We start from the raw sequence: 18417 nt of genomic DNA on the forward strand, positions 1-18417 counted from the left end.
TTATATTCCTGCTGTGTCTCATTTACAGTTCCTGCTGAGGCAACCTGAGCCTCCTGGCGAGATCGACCGACTTTATCTCATCTAATCAAATCTAATATGATCTATTTCGGCAACTGTAGGAACTTCAGTGAAAGTGTAATTTCCATCCAACATCAATATTTTCCTTTGAGATTTTGTATCATCCTGGCAACTTTCAGCTTAACTACTTTGTACTGTGCCTTTGTAAAACGCCATGGCAATATAGCATAAACCTCATATATATATATATATATATATATATATATATATACATTAAACAAGCAGCTCCACAGTCTGCACAGGATTCACTTTGGATCAGTTTCCAGTGAAAGATGTTTCCAGGTGCTCACCGGAGCATTTCTAGACCCTGGAGGCTCTGAGCAAGAGGCATCATGGCGACCGACTCACACACGCATATATATACAGGCTGAAACAGTAACTAGTTCTCATAATAAGGATTCAACACACACCGTTTAATTTGACAGTGTATTTAAAGATGAATAGAAACATAAGCAGCTTTGCTTCTAAGCAACTTTGCTTAAAACATTTAGATTAATTAAAAATCCGTTGCTTGCAGGCCTTGGCTTGTGCAAATGCCAATACTATGTCCTCCATGTCTAAAGACCTTCAAACATCACATTCTGTTGAAATCACTGCCTCATCTGTCACATGAATGACCTTAAATGGGTGTTTATTAGTTAAGGCCGAAAAGATTCTTAAATTAAAGCAACAGGGACAGGAAGACATGCTTGGATTGGTAATTACAGACCGAAACATTCTTTTAATTGATATGTTATATGTTAGAATGTTGTTTAGTCAAGAGAAGGTCATAAAGTGGTAAATGTACAATTTCAGGACGGACCTAAAAACGCTTTTACAGGTTAACTTAATGTGACCTGTTTTGAATACACACAACGAATTGTTCAATGTTTCTGGCCTCTAACAAGGAGCTTAACTACAAAATTCAAAACAGGCAGTTCTACTTTGTGATTTATTACTTTATTGGCTGCGATTTTTAATTTTCAAGGATTATTTTAATGCTTCTTTAATAATGCAAAAACCAGCCAAGCATGTATTTTATTAAACTATGATCAAACTCTTATTATGACATCACATTATTGGCTGTGTTACACTTGAAATGGCCAAAATTATTGTATTATTGGCTGATGTTGGTGGAGTGTTTTCAGCAGGGATTCATCCTGCAGGTCCACAATATTAGTTGCACTATTTCTTTTTTCCAATACACATTGAAGGGTATGATGAAACAGCCCATGTTTATGTAATATTATTATTATTATTTGTATTTTTTTTCAGGATTTTTCCAGATTTTCCAATCCAGAGATTGGAAACAAAGTTTCATAATCTTCCAAAGCAAAGGCATAAAGTTATTGATTTATTTTTGTCTGGAAGAGTACGGGAGCTTAAATTACACGCTGAAGCATAGAAACACTGTGCATTTTGTTCTTTTTTTTTTTTTAACATAAAAAAAATTATAATAATTGCGAGAAGCTATGCATCTGTGATGAAGAGGATTTAAAACAGGATGCAAAAACTGCAGCTCTTTCCAGGAAACATCTGTCAGTTATGAAAGCGTCACACCGTGAGCCATTTAAGTCTGCATTTAATGACACGTCTGTGGCGGCATTAGCTGTGATAGATCCAGCACCCTTGTTACCCACAACATTTTACCCGGTCAAACATTTGACCCCTTTAATATGTGTATCGAGGAGGGGCATTGGAGTGGTGTAAATTGGAAGGGATTACTCCCATTGAATCACCGCAACCAAAACACCTGTAATTGAGAGTGATATTTAACAACCAGAGGACTAAACTTGTCACCCTGAGAGAGGCATGATGTGTTGTTTAAATGTTCCACACAGAGAAGCAGAAAACAAGTCTAATAGGAAGTCAATTTCCCCTCGAAAATTGTTCCCTTTCAAATGTCAGATGATATAACAGTGTTATACAGAGCAGAGGTATATTTAGTAATGTAAGTAAGAGTCATTGTGGTGTGACTGTCACCTTTAACAGAAAGCATTATGCAAACATACAGAGTCGCCAAATCTTTATCGAGCAAATCGGTCTTGGATTTTGTGTTGATCTTAAACAGTTGTTTACTGGGCATTCAGTTTGTTGTATGACTTAGTTGAAAGTGGATAGAACGAGATAGAAGATATATGATTGGAAACTTAATATTTTAAACTGTTCTGATGGGTGCAGGGCATTTAACTGGAACCATAAATCACCAGGGAGCTTCGTTGTGAATTTAATTGTTGCTTATTAGTCATTTTAATAATCTCAACAGGTGATTTAGGATACCACAGTTCTAAACAAAGCAAATATAGTCTTCATTTTAAAAAAAACAATAATTTAAAAACTTAACTTGTTTAATGTATAGTGCAAGAACAAAAACATATGCAAATATGATGAAAGACATTTATGTAGATATACCTTCATTAACAAGCAAAAGTGGCATTGACCTTGCATCAAAGGCAAATAGAATAATTTCCTCAATCAAACGAGATGGAGGCTGAGAGACAAAAGGAGGAAGTGGTATCCAACCCTCTTCTTGTATAAGAGGAAGTTCGTGAAGCTTTCTCTTTTTCTCTTCTCCTACAACTTGCAGTGAGGTCACAAGCAATGTCAGCGTGTGGTTTCCTTCACGAGAGGAAGTTATTACGTCTCAATAGACGTAATAACAACCATATTACAACTAAGTAAACGAAGATATTAGTGTTTGCATGTACTGGGGAGTTAACATTAACTTGATTTGAAGCAAAAGTAAACTACAATTCTTTGGTGTAAAAGCCACAGTTGATGTGAAATATGATAAAGTAGCACATGGCTCTAAACATAGTATCGCATACAACCCCACTTCAAAATCCACACTGTACCTTTAAGCTGTGAAATCCCTCCCTCCTTTTTCTTAGCACATTTTTTAAACATAGACCTTATTGTGCTATAGAAGCAGACTGGAGTTGAAGTTGAACTGAATTGTGAGAACAGATGTTTTGCAGCTGCTCTCTAAGCCTCTGATTATTGGCTTGCGATTTTTTTTTTCTTCTTCCCACTTTTTAATGTGGGAACTTTAATTATCACCTAAAGTTATGTTGAAGTAGATTTCCTAACACTAGAATGTGTTAGGAATCATTTTTCTATCACCTTTGAGGGAGAAAAGTGAAATAGTTATGCTGTACTATTTTCAACCAATTTGCTCCACACGTCATTAAAATGTTTACCATTTTGTATATGTTATCAGATTTACACACATATATCTGATTTACATAGGATTACTTGGGGAAAACAAAAAAATGCACCTTTAAATGTTTATTTTGCTTCTTTATGAATAAATCACATGACAATTCAACGCAATTTTATGATTATAGTCATTACAATATAATCTTCATACACTTTACATGCGTGTGATTTTATAACTGTTAAATGACCATTAAATGTAATTTTCACAAAAATAGGAAAATAACAACAGTAATAATATTCTCAAAAAGATCTGTAGATGCTGTTTGCTTCTTTTATTTCCTATTGATAGAAAAGAACTACAAAAACGTCAACCTGTTTAAAATTAGGCAGCATTTGAGAGCTCTGTGCTTTCACTTCTAATTTGGATAGTTTTGTCCAGGAACAGATTTTAGATACACGCTCATCCTGTGACTCATGAGATATTTGTTTATTTTAACAGTAAATAGGTCCGAAGACGGGAAAAATAAAACTAACTCTCAAATGTGGTATAGATGCCCTTGAACTTTAATGGAAGATTAATAGATACAAAAAGGTACATTTATGTATTTACCTATCAAAAATGTGATTTAACATATTATTATTATGTGTTTCTTCCAGGTCCTTGACTAAAATCAGACTGTTGTGTATTTAAGGTGCAGTTATATTACTGTTTTTGTTTTATTTTGTTCTGTATTTTTCACAATTTTCATCCTATTTATGCAATTCATGTTCACACAGGGTTTGGTGTTTTTTACAGTATTATAATGTATTAGCTTTTGCATTGATCACGTTCTGTACAATGGGCTCTGCATCAGGTGGAAAATCTGTGACTTTGTCTTATTAAAATCCCAAATGTAAGATACACCGCGTATAAGCACATCTACTGTTTATATAACGTTTAGAGTTGCTTCATAATCACAAAGGACTTCTTTTTTTTTATATGAGCTCCATAAAGAAAATTCACAGAGCCACCCACACAATGATCATAATGCTCTTCTAGAAATGATACGAGTCCGGGAAATGGAATTTTAAATAGTGATCCTAAATTTAGCGACATCGCTGGGATTTGATTCCATAATTGCTCTTGAGACCTAATGAGATGACCGCTCAAAACTGTGAAGGAGCACCAAAAATAAAACTCAGATCATGGCTGCACTTTAAAACTTTTACTGAGGCGAGGAAAAGAAAAAGGACCGAGACATTGCAGAACTTTTTCACCATCGAGACATAAATCAAATGGCCTCCCTCCCACCTCCTTCCTCTCCTACAGTTGGTGCTCTTATATTAGATGCTGTCCTGGGGAAAAAAAATAAATAAAAAAATAAGCGCTGTAGTAAGACAAGGAAATTGCTCCTCCTAAGTATACAGTATGCTACCACTTATTATGTAATGAAAACAGTTATAACAACACAGTACTTGGTAGCAGTTACTGAATCTGATCGTCTGGTTATAAGTCCCAATTCTATGGTATTATACAAGCTTCATTAAAGTCAGTTGTTAAATGGATAAATCTGTGCAATGGGAAATATGATTTAAAAATTATTTTTTTTTTACAGTTAATTGATTTCTAATGTCAAAATATGCAGCTTTGTGTCATTTGTATTGCCGCATACCCTTCTTATTTCAGGTCATAGCTATTTACTGTACACCACAACAGACCGGGGACTTTCTAACCGAGCAGAATTAAAAGAAACACGCACAATAAAATATGTTGGAGCAATACGAACTCTGCATTTCTGTGAGTTATACTTTAAACAGAAAGAAAATCCTCATCAGCAGTTATCCGAGTTTAGTCCAGGGAATGCCCTCTTCCAGGTGCCTGTTTTATTCTTATCCACTCAGTACAGCGTGTGCAGTGCAGGTCTTTTTTGCTGCACCGTCCACTGATGGATTTCTTCGTGGCGCTTCAGTGTGGTCTTGGCGCTCCAGTTAAGCATTGCAGTCACATAGAGGATTGGTATTTTAGTCAAGCTGAGTGACAAAGGTGCAGCAGTAACCTGCACCCAAAAACACTCCAGCGAGGTGTCTGCTTGTTGACACAGGGGCTTAAAGCTGGAGCTGCTGATTAAAGGACAGATAGGCACTAGACAACCTGACAAGCAGGTCAGATGATTCACTATTGATTCGGACTGCAGAGAGAGAGAGAGAGACAGAGACAGAGACAGATCAGGTGTCTCCACCAAACAAAATCTCTAATTCTCTCTAACATTCGGCAACATGAATGTGACTTCAACAATTAGTTTTGCAGCTGCTCCAAATTACCCTGAAGGAATAGCTCAACATTTTGGGGAACAGACCTTTTGTGTTTGGAGTCTGATGAAGAGGATCGATACCACCTTGTTAGTTCAGCTGAGCACACGTAGCGGAACAAGGGAGAAAACGAGTAGCCGGAGTGTAAAAAATGGCAGATTGTGCTGTAGTATCATCAGGGGAGGTGTGCAGGGCTACGGCTCTGCTGGGTGCACTGACTTCCTGCACTGTTGTGCCTTTGTCTTTGAGGCTCAGAGGCCACCAGCGGAGACCTTCAGGCCAGGCTAACTGCTCCACCTCGAGTCTCTGGGCTCCTCTGTGCTAAACGTCTCCTGGCTTCTCGTGTAGCTTCACCCCTTAGGAACAGGGATGTGCAGATTAATAGGAATTAAAGCTATTTTAAAATGTTCCAAACACAACTCCGACACAATAGACTACCAAATATCCAAATTGAGCACAAATGTTCCCTTTATTTTGGTATTAAAATCCAAATAGACCTTGTGGTTGCAGATAAATCATCTTTTATTTTGGCTGTATCATTTTTGAGCCAAAATCAATAAAATAGGCAGCCTTTTAAAGGACTGAATGAGACTAAAGCTGGGAACACAAAGTTTGAAGTGATTCGATTGCAATGGTTGAGTTGAAATCGGGTTCTCATGGGGTTGCTCCTCTGTCTGAGGAGTGCCAAGGCAACATGAACTCACCCATCTTTCCCAAGAGGCCACGAAAATACCTCATAGAAATCAGTGATTTAATCAAATGTATTCACTGTGATTAAGTTCTAAAAATCACACCCAAACACCTTTTTTTTTTTTCCCAGGGAAAAATGACTAACGAAGCAGAAACACAAACACCTACAAACAGGTTCTTTTCAAAGTTTGAGATCATATGGGAGGTGGCCGTGTGCAGGATGTTTGCATGCTGATGTTTTGATTTCCTGGCGCCTCAGGTGTCTACAATCAGCCGCTCAGGTGAACACAGCACTGCGCTGAAACACATATTTAACAGAGGTGTAAACGCAGTCGTCTTTCCAATGCATGCACAGCACTGGATATTATTGTGCTCTTTTCCAGCTGCGCACCTGCTTGAGTCTCCTATATGGGAAAGCCTCGCTTGTAGAGTTTTTCCATCTTCCAATCCCAAGGTGGGTGGTTCAATCCCCATTTCACCTTCTGGACACTTTTCATGAATCCCATAAGTGTGTGTCATATGTCAATTGGGACTTAATCTGACAGATCACGTCAGACCACAGCATGTATATGTGCATTTATTAACATAATACGAAAGGAACCTCCCTAATTTTTTTAAACAAAGTCAAAGTAAATATCACTTGGCATATATATATATATATATATATATATATATATATATATATATATATATATATATATATATATATAAAAAATCCTCTGAACGTTTCAATGCAAATGTTATGACTGTGAAAATCACTACTTTAGTTTAACCTCAAACAGAGTTTTAGACAGAAGTACCTGGACAAAACTCATGCAGGTACAGGGAGAATATGAAAACTGCACAATAAGCCCCCAACCAGACTCAAACCGGGAATATTGTTGCTCACTATTATACCATTGTCTTGTTGTGCGATAGATAATGTCACAGTGTCTGAAAAACAAACGGAAACATGGTCTTTCAGAATGTTTTGTACATTGATTCTTGTGATGGAGGCACACCAATGAGAAATATACTCTATGCTCAAAAAAAGACTGTTGTTCCTCCTAAATCGGACACAAGAATCGCTTCACCTGAACAAACGATATTAGTCAGATTTGGTGCGTACACTTGAGATCCACACAAACACCAGGTTTCAGTTGTACATGGTTAAATCACATCTGTCGTGTCAATAGCAACAACAAAAACCTATCAGACAGTTTGTGCTGAATTTAGCTAATTTTACTTTCATATATAATTGTGACAGTAGAACCTGTGGTACTGTGCCTCTGTTGTCCATATATATTAGTTGGAAAGCCAATAACACAAGGTAACCGAAAAATTAATTACAGACACTTTTCTTTTGAAATGAACCGTATATTTAAGTATTTTCCATTCAGATCAGGAGTGTTGTAGAGCATATATTTGCTATTATTGTAATAGTTTACTGTGACTGTCAGTAGTTGTAATTGTGCGTCCCCTGAAAAGGTGCTAAAGCAATTAATTTTCCAATTATTGTATTTTTTTTTCTCAATGCTCCACAGGAGAAGTGCACTTATTTTTTTTGAAAATGTACCATTTCAAATATTAGCTAAATTAACAAACAAAAGAGCCTTTTCATATACAGTACTACATGTCTGTTGCTTTCCAAATCTATTTTAAGCCTAAATAGCACTATATCTTATTAGTGGATTTATTTATTTCATAAGAAAAGAAAAGAAATCTTAAATTTGATCAGCAACACAAACATGACTCAAGTACATGAAGCGTTCCGGAGTGTAACCCGTTATGCAACGTCAACGCTGTTATGAAACACATTCTATTTACTAAATGTGTGACCTAAGGTTTTACTGTATGATATCCAGATAAATAGTGTTGGTTTGCTTCAAAGTTTGCTAATAAACAATTAACCGTGTCACTTTATGTTGCCGGGTCACCTTTGACTCCTGGTGTGGCAGCTGAGCGTAACACGCCGATACCTGCAGCTCGTGTTGATGCTGCTGCAGTTTGCAGTGTCACCTCCGGTGAACTCCACCCACGCCGTCACATAGCAGTCTACTAGGAGAAGTGCTTAATTGCTGTTTCTCTCTCTCTCTCTCTCTCTCTCTCTCTCTGTCTCGACTGGATCTCAGTGGATTAAGGAATAAATATGCTAAATTACATTTGAATTATTTGTACTTTTTAAAAATGTCCAAGAAAAAACAAACAAAAGACTTGCGTGTGTAGAATTTTATTTTTTGTCGTTGGTTGCATTTGGGTCCACACATACAATTTGTACAGTGCAGCTAAATACAAACTTACCTGACCTGGTAACAAGTAAAGGAAGGCAAAACGTACAACATTACATTCATGAGGCATATTTGCCACAACAACAAACAAACAAACAAAAAAAGCCTCTAACTTCCAGAGCTTGTTTGTGCTTTCAAATTACGCTTTACCTCTAAACCTGCACTTCTCAGCTGGTCTGGCTTCAGCACCCACTGTCGCCCATTAATACCACGCAATGCACTCAACCCAAATCAAGGAAAAAGAAAAAAACAAACAATATAGAGTTAACATTGGGTGTTGTGGGGCTTAGCCAAATGTCAATTGTCATATAGTTGTGAGGGGAGAGTGTTAACCACTCAACCCCTCTACCTCTGACCCAATTCTTCATCTTTTGTATGAAGCTAAACTGTACTATTATTGTGAAACATCTGCAACAATAACAATATGACAGAGAAGTGCAGTGAAGCGCTGCAATATTAGAATATCCATGATGTACATTTCTGTATGTGAGCAATTCCAGCTCACATGTATGACAACTCTGTAAATGTGACTGTAAATACTGGAATTGTTGCACAGTGTTATCAATTGATCACAGCTTTAGCAACATACCTGTTGTGGGTTCTGGGGTTATTAAAGTTTAACGCAATGATTATAAATGGATGGAGTTGGAAGCGAACTTATGTTGAACAAATATCAAGACTTGTAAGTTTTGTTGTACTTCAGTTTTATCAGCTTACACTCAGAAAGAATTCCACACCAAACATTGTTTTGGCTCCAGAAATCAGTCGATTTATGAGGGAACTGAGTCTGCTATCCAATCCAGTGAGGCATAAAATACTACCTCAGGGCCTAAGAGGTTGCATCTAAGATATTTATTCTCGAACTGTGTACCTTCAGGCCCGAGAACACCTGCCAAAGGTTGACACAGTGGTACCAACTTATTATGGCTCGTGTCAGAGCCGCGTCGTCAGATGGTGACAGATCGAACGTGGGGAGGGACGGAAAAAGACGCAGTGTGGAGTTTAGGGCCTGAATGGGATGATCACTGTTGTCATTTCTGATCTGCTGCCTCTTGTTATTATCAAAGGCTTAATCAGTGACCCAGCATGTTTTATCTTCTTGTCTTTTTCCTCATCCTTTGTACCCTCGACCCAGTGGTCCCCCTGGTCGCACGTCATCGTCTGTCATATTGGGCCTCTCCAGTCGGTGATTCATATGCACGGCGTCACCACCAGCTCTCTTCGATTCCCTCCCACTCATTTTTATTTCTTTTTATCCCCCGGTCTTGCCCTCTCTTCTGTTTTCGTCTTTGTTCCCCCGGTTTCCTCGTGGTGTCACATTTCCATGACATGTCGGCCTCCTCTCACGAAAGCCCTTCGTCAACGCTCGTCCATCTTCTGCAGAGATTTGCTCTTCCGTGCAACACTGTGTTGGATTGCTAAGGATAGCCGGGGACAGTTTGTGTAAATTAGCTCGTTTAACCTTTCTGCTATGTCGCGCTTATCTAACGCAGATGGCAGAAGATGAAGTGTCCGTCTCACAGACAGACAGCTAATCAACCTGCAGCTCAGTCTTGCATGTTGGCCATTTCTAATCTCGTCAAACTTTTTCTATTTTTTTTTTTTTTTGCCAACTCCACAGTTCTGTTTTCTTCCAGCTTTGGGTTTTTTTTTTTTTTTTCTTTCTCTTCTTCTTCTTACACTGCCACATGGAGACGAGCGTTCAAGGTCAGATCGCAGTGCCCCCACACACAAATAGCCTCGCAATTTGTGTGTGCGCTGTGATGGCGTGTCAGCAAAAGTGGGCAGGGATGGATGGTTTTGCCTTGAGGGTAAGGGAGAGGGTGATGGAGAGAGGGAAGTGAGGTACAGACATACCGGGGTACTCCCTTGTGGGACTCATTTGATAGCTTTTTCATTGTGTTACCCCTTTTTTCCCTCCCCCTCCCTTCCTCTCCTCGGTGTGCCGCTGCCTATCAGGTGCCATCTGTTTGTGGGCTCAAATGAGGATGTTTGTAGTTCCAGAAACACCTGCTTCACAAACTTAATGAATCTGGTGGCTCGTATATGGAACAATAAAGCCAGTGTCAAGAGGGAATTTGAATTTATTAATTTTATTATTCATTTATTTGGTGTGGAAGGGACTTCACATATTGTTTTATCTGTTGTAATTTTTTTTTTTTTTTTAACGGTTCCGGATGAGAAATGGCTGTACATGTTGGAAGAGTTGAACTGACATGTGTTTCCACTTCCATCGGAGCATTTTCAAAAGGTCTTTTAAGTGCGGGTGTCCTGCCAACTTGTTTTATGAAGTTGGAAGCTCCACGAGGGGGTCGAGTGTCCTTAATAGACTCGAGATCAGCTGTGAAAAATAAGCCCCTGTACGAGCACTTTTATCCTGAAACGAGAAAGAGGATAATGAGCCCTACCCTGTACCTGGGATGGAGCCACACTGTGCGTCTTTGTTCGTTTCAACCCAGTGCACTTGTCTTTTTCCTCATCCAGCCTGGACGTTTCTAAAACATCAATGTACTCCGGCCAAATCAAGCCAGGACTGGGCCGGCTGGAGCTCGGCTTGTCCTTCAATCCCGGGTTGTTGGTTCGATCCCCTATCTTGCTCACTAATAATATTCAAGAGAAACCATTGATTTTTGAGATGTGATCAACAGTGTCAATGGGTGAAACATGCTATATTATTAAAGTTCATCTACCATTAATTCAATGGGGAGTATTTGTGATATTTCAAGGGTGCAAGCTACAATTTTCTTTACATGCAAGGGTTTTGCTAAAAGGTTTTGAGGACCTCAAGCTGTGTTACATCCAGCTGTTAGCTGTTTGTCGGTGTTTGACCACTGTGGGGCCGTCCACACGAGCCTTCCGGTTAGCATAAACGTGCTGTTTTTGGCCTGACATCCACATGGTCGTGTTTTTAAAGCGTGAAAATGTTTTTTTTTTTTTTTAACACAGGTCATAGAGTGGGAAAATTCTAAAACCCTGGCTCATGCCATTCAACACCCCAGGCTGTGCACGGCAAAGATGATCATCTATGGAAAAAAGATGACGTAATTGCCCCCCTCTCCCCCCACCGCAGTAACCGATGTCACCTAATAACCACAATTTTCACAGATTACAAACTCCGGTGGAGCTGCGTAAGCCACTGACGCTAGCAGCAGGAAGTGCAGTGTCCATAGACCTATAGAACTGGAGTTATATTTCAGTTTGTCTCTTAAAATCACCATTGTTCGAGAGGTCAGAACAGAGTATTCAGATTTTTTTTTTTTAATCCTTTTGAATTCTGCTGCAGGAAATTAAAAGATGGTGTGATATTATGGCCAAACCACCCCATATAATACTTTGATCATTTTATTATGGATATCTTTCGATATATCTCTAGCTGAATGAAAGCAAACAGCAACCGACAACAGATTACTGGATCAGTGGAGTTAGTTAAATTCTTTTGAGCTCCATTAATGTATGAAATGAAACGGCAATAAAATCAAGAGTAATTTTCAGAAGTAGATGACATAAAAACCTCCATGGTAGCCCTACAAAAATCAACCCAGCATTCATCGAAATCAATACCAGTCATCCATTATTTATCTTCAGTCTGGGCTGTAGTCCTCATGTGCTGTAAAAAGCTTCACTCCTGTGGATGGGGGAAGGGGCTTCCTCATTGAAGTGTACAGTAGACATGAAAGGATAAATGGACAAAAATGAAAGTCTCCAAGATGAGAAGCATTTAATATAGTCCGCAAACAAGCGCAAAAGAACTCTGCGACCAAGCCCCTACTTCTGCTATCTCTGATCTTCATTATTTTATTTTCTTTCATCTTGCTTTTCTCTTGTACAGCTTTTGATCCCCTTTGCACGTCCTGGCCACCGTCTACTTAGATACTTAGACCCGAGTTCTCTCTCTCTCTCTCTCTCTCTCTCTCTCTCTCTCTCTCTCTCTCGCTCTCTCTCTCTCTCACAGCATCCCCTGCTCTTTTCACAACAGTCAGTGTAATGGTTCAGATGTCAAGGAAAAGAGCCCAGCTGTCTGTCCCTCTGTCAGTTTCACCATTAGGGTCTTTGATCAGTTTGTTGCTGGAGCCAGTGATCATGCCTCGACTCTTCAGCGCCGTCGCCACCAAGTACATCAGTGACGGTCTCTTCTTGCAGTTCCTCTTGACTTATTTTTGCTTTCGTAAGAGGGCTGTGGGTGGTGGCTCCTTGTCAGTCTTTTGTCCCAGCAGGTTGCTGGAGAGATTTAAAGCCATCCTGTTCTGCTCAATAATTTTCCCTGCTAAAACATAAATAGTCCCCCCTCCCCCCCCCCTTTTTTTTTAAACCTCAACTTTTGCTGTGTTGATCCGTCAGCGGTGTTTTCATTTCAAGCATTATTTTTATTGTTTTGGTGTTGATGGCATGATCTACACACACGACATACTGTAATTGTTTTCCTGTTTTAAATTCTTATTTTCCCAGAATCAAGCTGCCTGTGCTGATCATCTAGTGTAAAGCTTAACAGAGACAAACGAACAGAGTGATGCAAGTGGAGCTAGAATAAGTGTGAAAGCTGCATCCAAAACTGTTATTTTAGATGTATCCAGCAACATTTGTACAAATTCATATCATGAATGAATTCACATTTTTTGAGATGTTGTGGTGATTAAAAGTGTTTCTGTATCTCCTGATTAGACACACGCATAATAACCCATAACTAAAACTATCATCTGTTTTAAAGCCAAAATGATCAACCAAAAGAGGATTATAAGTGTTGTAAAGTTGAAAGGGACTGCAATTAATTTATCATTGATGTAAGTTTATGTTATAGCAACCACGTTTATCTTTAGATGAGGTCATTTAATGTTTGTTGTTATTTTTCTTCATTGTTAATTTAAAGCAGGTATGTGCAATATAAATCTATGCTTACAATATAAATGTCAGGATATAATACAATAACACTATGGATTTTCTGATATACTCTAAGTAGTTTGAATGCTTTGTAGATCTTATGTGAACCCTTGTTAACCTTATGTCAATTGGGCATATTTCTTATGAGGAATTACTCACAGTATTGATTTTTTTTTTTGTCTTGTTGAGCTGCTATTAACCGAATTTTTCTTTCTGGAGTGTGATCTATTAGCGTAGCGTAGCTTTATCGTAGCGAAGCAAGTCAAACGGGCTGTCACATTAAAATAAAGATGGCTTTTAATATGAAGCTCATCAGGTGAAGTTGTGTGTGTGTGTGTGTGTGTGTGTGTGTGTGTGTGTGTGTGTGTGTGTGTGTGTGTGTGTGTGTGTGTGTGTGTGTGTGTGTGTGTGTGTGTGTGTGTGTGTGTGTGTGTGTGTGTGTGTGTGTGTGTGTGTGTGTGTGTGTGTGTGTGTGTGTGTGAATAGAAATGTTTTGTAAATAACCTTTTTACTAGACGGAAAATTATCCATCTATGTCTCCAAAAAAACCCTCAAATCTGCAATCTTGTCAGATTGTTCATTGCCTCTTGAGGCTTAGAAAGAAGCAAAGCACAACTTTACACAAAAACACACATCCTGAGGACATGCGAAGCTCCTGTAGATGAAAGTGTGTGCATCATTGTGTGTGTGTTCTTCTCCCTCCGCAGGTACACTTATACCTTGTGCCCGTTCAATCAAGTCACACAGAAGAGCACCGCAGGAACAGAGGTTTCATTAGGGTAAGTACCTCAATCAGCGCCTCTTTTGTCCACACGCTTAAACTCCCAATCATTGACTGACCTGGGTATGTCCAGCACAGTGGAGGACGGAGACGCACTCTTTTCAGGGGACTTGACAGCATTGTGCGCCGTGACATTTAGAACGTACTCGTGTGAGTCCATAAAAACGTGGCACGGCTCCACGTGCATTTTGTTTTCCTCTTTCTTCATTCAAACAAGCCTGAAACAGTAATTGTTCCTCATTTATACTAACTAGATTAATCTAGTGACAACATAGTGAAAGCTCTTTAATCATTGTTAAAGTGCTCATTTGAAGTCACTCAGACCAATATTTGCGATATTGATTTTTATTCTTAGTCAATGTCCGCTAGATTCATATGACCTTTAATCAGTGATCAACAAATCTTTATTATAGTTTTGATACAGTTTGATCAATGACAAATGGGACAAGTTTCCGAGACTGCCGTGGTTGCATTTCCTGGGCCTCCGAGGGTTTAAGTTTTGTCGACCTGGTCTTTTACTGACCCTCCGGGTGGGACAACTGTCACACTTTGGACATGTTCTGTGCCCACGTGTGATGAAAGATGCATGATTCTTTGTTCTCCAAGTGCCATTTCTCAAAGTAACTTTCTCGTTCTTTTTTTTTTTTTTTTTCTCCTCACTGCCGTCTGGGTTTGAAACAATGAGTGCCATTTAGCTCCTGAGTTTTGCTCCTATAATCACATCACACCACTTCCCTCCCCATTGTAACATCCCTGTCAAACAGTTAAAGAAAAAAAAAATGTATATATAGCATACGGATGTTTTCCTTGCCCCCCCCACACACACACACACTTCTTCCTTTTTTCAGAATTTAGATTTGAGGTGATAATTATGGGATGTCACCTCACTGTCCTTTCCCACTCTCTCATTAGCCTTAACCGTCAGTCACTCGACACTTTTATAGGGTGCAATTATGGGAACGCTCCTCCGTCGACATTGACACCTCTCCGAAAAAGAGCCTTTATAATTCGCCGCGGCTCCTCCCCAAAGAGGAGGCCGCGGCCGCTGCCCCCTCTTTTCAGACGCGCAGACTTTGTTTGGTGAGCAGACAACACAGAGGTCAAAATGACCGTGGAGAATTTGTGACGGAGTGTCAAAACATTTTGCGCCCTCCGAGATGCGAGGGCCATTAGGCTCCACTCGTCCCCACCTTCTGCGGCTGAAGTGAGACGTTACAGCTAATTTATTTGCAATTATCCTTCTGTGCAAATATAGTTTTGCTTTCAGATGGTAAATTAATTGGAATCTAAAGCCGAGCTGTGTTTTTTTTTTTTTTTTTTTTTTTTCCTCTTTGCACCACCACCTCCCACACTACCTACTCACTTTTGGAGCGGAAAGTGCAATGCTTCACTGTGCTTATTTAGCGCAGGAGAGAGCAAGAACAGAATGCTAACTGTGAGTAATGTGACCCGGCGCTTCTGTCTGCCTGTCACTCACGATGGTATGGAAGGCCAGAAGGAACCAAACAGAACCAGTGGTCAGACACGTCTTTGACTCAACTTGGAGGGGGGGAAATCGCTGCCAAACCGCACGGGAGGGAGAAGATGTCTTACGCATATTTTTACTTGACTGATTACAGCAAGAAAAGCGAGAATAACCTCCGATTATTTACTTCCCTTGAAAACACGTCTGAATGTTTGAACACGTCACCGGCGTTTGGCGGCGCGGCACCGTATGATGTACTATACTGTTTCCAGAAAGCGTGTAGTAAAGGTATGTGTGGAGTGGATTCAACCGAGGAGGGTGAGGTGGGGGAGGGGGGTCACATGAATCATAGCTCGCTTGGTGGGTATAAAGTTCATTTTTTATCCAGACAGACCATCAGTCAGGCCTTGCAGGGTATGGTGGGGCCTCCTGATATCAATCTGCATGGAGGCATCCTCTTTCTCCCCAGAGGGGGGCGAGGAGAGAGGGAGAGGGGGTGGGGGGGGGGCTTTGATTTAAACGGCAGCATTTATCACACCTGCTCCAGCATCCTAAAGGACAAGCGTGCGGGGAGGAGGGGAGAGGTCGGGGGAGGAGACGGAGGAGCGGCATTAACATGTGTGTCCTGTCAGTGCGACTGCGGCTGTCGCAGTGATGACATCGCTAATACTTGCTTGTACCACTTTGTCTAATTTGGATTAGTTATGTTAGATTCCTGCCGTATTAAATGGACGCCACCGCTACTGCTGAATTTTGATTACGGCTCATGGCCAGCATGGTTTGTGAAGTGTGTCAAGGCTCATAAAAGTTAAAATTGTTCCCTGAGCTTCAACCCTCCTTCATGCTTGGTTTTGCAGCATAGTTGGCGCCAGACCATTAACCATACAAATGTTCTTAAGGAACGATAAATCAACATGAGAACACTTCCTTTTGTAGCTTCTGGCTCTTATATTGTGGCCACACACGTAAGCATAAAGATTTCATAAGGCTCGGCAAGTCATACTGTATGCTCCCAATTATCTGTAAATGTAGATATTATACAACACACATTCACCTCTCGAATTCCAATATCTCTGTTTTCCATTTAGCTTTTCTGCCTTTCGGCCGCAGCAGCTCAACCACTTCCTGAAATGGCTGTTGTAACAATAACATCAGCCATGATAATGATAATAGAGTAGAAGAAAATGCTTGCATTGCGACAAACACCATCCCGCTGTGACAGCGTCGTCCATCTTCATAATGTCCCTCGCCGTGCCCACCAGCTCCCCCGCCCTCCGCCTCCGAGAGGCAGACATGCTAGGTACAATGACGGAGCAGCAGATGCAGGGTTTGCTATATGAATGCAAGCGGGTACATAACAATGTGCACGCGCACACGCACGGACAAACAAACGCTGATCATTGATGTCGAGCATCGATTCCTTTCGGCATCAGTTTCCCACAGGACTGTGTTTTATTGAGATCTTAATTGACAAGGTGGAAGATCGTGACATTATTCAACCAGATAACTTAAATGTAATGGTACAATTTCCCCTCGACAGTGACTTACTGATCAGACCCAGAGATGAATCACAATTCTCCCGCCATGTGTGACCTTTGGACTCTTTTGGCCTCCTTCATATATAATGCTGCATTTTCTACCCGTCAGTTTACTCGACCCTTTTCCACTAGCAATCTGATGTGTGAAGATGATTAGGATTTCTTCTCTGTGATCCTCCTCCATAGTCCCATACTGAACCAACATCGACATCAGAAGTGTGATACATGAAAAACCATCATTGTCATTATGGATGTTCCTGGTGCTTAAAAAAAAAAGCAAAATACTCAGAAAACAGTCAAACCGTTTCACAATTTCTAGTTCCAAACCTGCTCGGAGGTAGATTTGAGTTCCTCATGATGCTAAAACTGATTTTCCCTGCAAAGGAAGAGGTTGATATACTCTTCCTGTTGTAAAGTTCATGAATTTATTATTGATTTCTTTGCTAATTTCTACAGATCATAGTGAAAAAGAAATTGCATGTATTGACATTTTGTTGTAGTAGTTTGACATTTATGGTTTAAATTGCACCACAAATGAAATACGCTATATTATTATTGTGAACATAGTCCTTGAAATATATTGTGTGCATTGACAGTCCATTGAAGACTCAAGAGAAAAATCTCAAATGACTATATTAGATTTTCATTGCTGCTCAAGTACGGGGCACTTTGCTAGCATTTTACGTATCATGACCATGTATTCAGAACATTTACTGAATACATTTACTGAATTATTTGTGTTGGGCGTCAGCTTTAGAAATGTATCCATCGTAGATGTTAGGATGTGGTTCAGGATTAAAATCTCATCATTTTTAATTTTACCCATCAAAAAGACTCAGTTGAAGGACAGCAAATAGATTATTGGATGAAAGGAAATAAAGCAACTTTGGTTACTTGATGTATTCCTATTGTGATATAATTTCAGTTCTCCTGGATGAAGCCACTCATAATTACTTTTCTGTGGTTCATTTCTTTATTTGGATCATTTCTTTGTTTCCTTCATGACTATGGCCTCTACTGGGACTCTTGGAACAGGGTTGCCAGAATAATATCATGCCAACATTTCATCAAAGTGATTGTGCTGCAGCTCTCCAGATGTTAACTGAACCTTGCGTATTTATTTTCAGTTTATTTAAATCATGTTCCAAGGGGTGAAGCTGATTTGATGACTATGTACTGTCAAAGTTTGCTTGGTTTTGAAATTATCAGCACGTAATACTCTAACTAAAAGAAATGTATAAATGTGTCATAGGGTTTTTTCACACCAGAGTTGCTTCTATTGAGTGCTAAACGTAG

At 39.7% G+C, this 18417-nt stretch overlaps 1 protein-coding gene across 1 annotated transcript in view; it reads left to right on the top strand.

The window, feature by feature from the left end:
- Window positions 1-18417, top strand: part of LOC308147342 (glucosidase 2 subunit beta-like) — a 138852-nt gene that overhangs the window by 103142 nt on the left and 17293 nt on the right. Inside the window, exon 13 of the mRNA XM_080519452.1 lies at window positions 14045-14116. Within this exon, the coding sequence (XP_080375578.1) occupies window positions 14045-14116 (72 nt within the window). The remainder of the gene's footprint in view (window positions 1-14044; window positions 14117-18417) is intronic.

The sequence above is a fragment of the Blennius ocellaris genome (assembly GCF_963422515.1).
Source record: "Blennius ocellaris genome assembly, chromosome: 23".
Classification (NCBI taxonomy): domain Eukaryota; kingdom Metazoa; phylum Chordata; class Actinopteri; order Blenniiformes; family Blenniidae; genus Blennius; species Blennius ocellaris.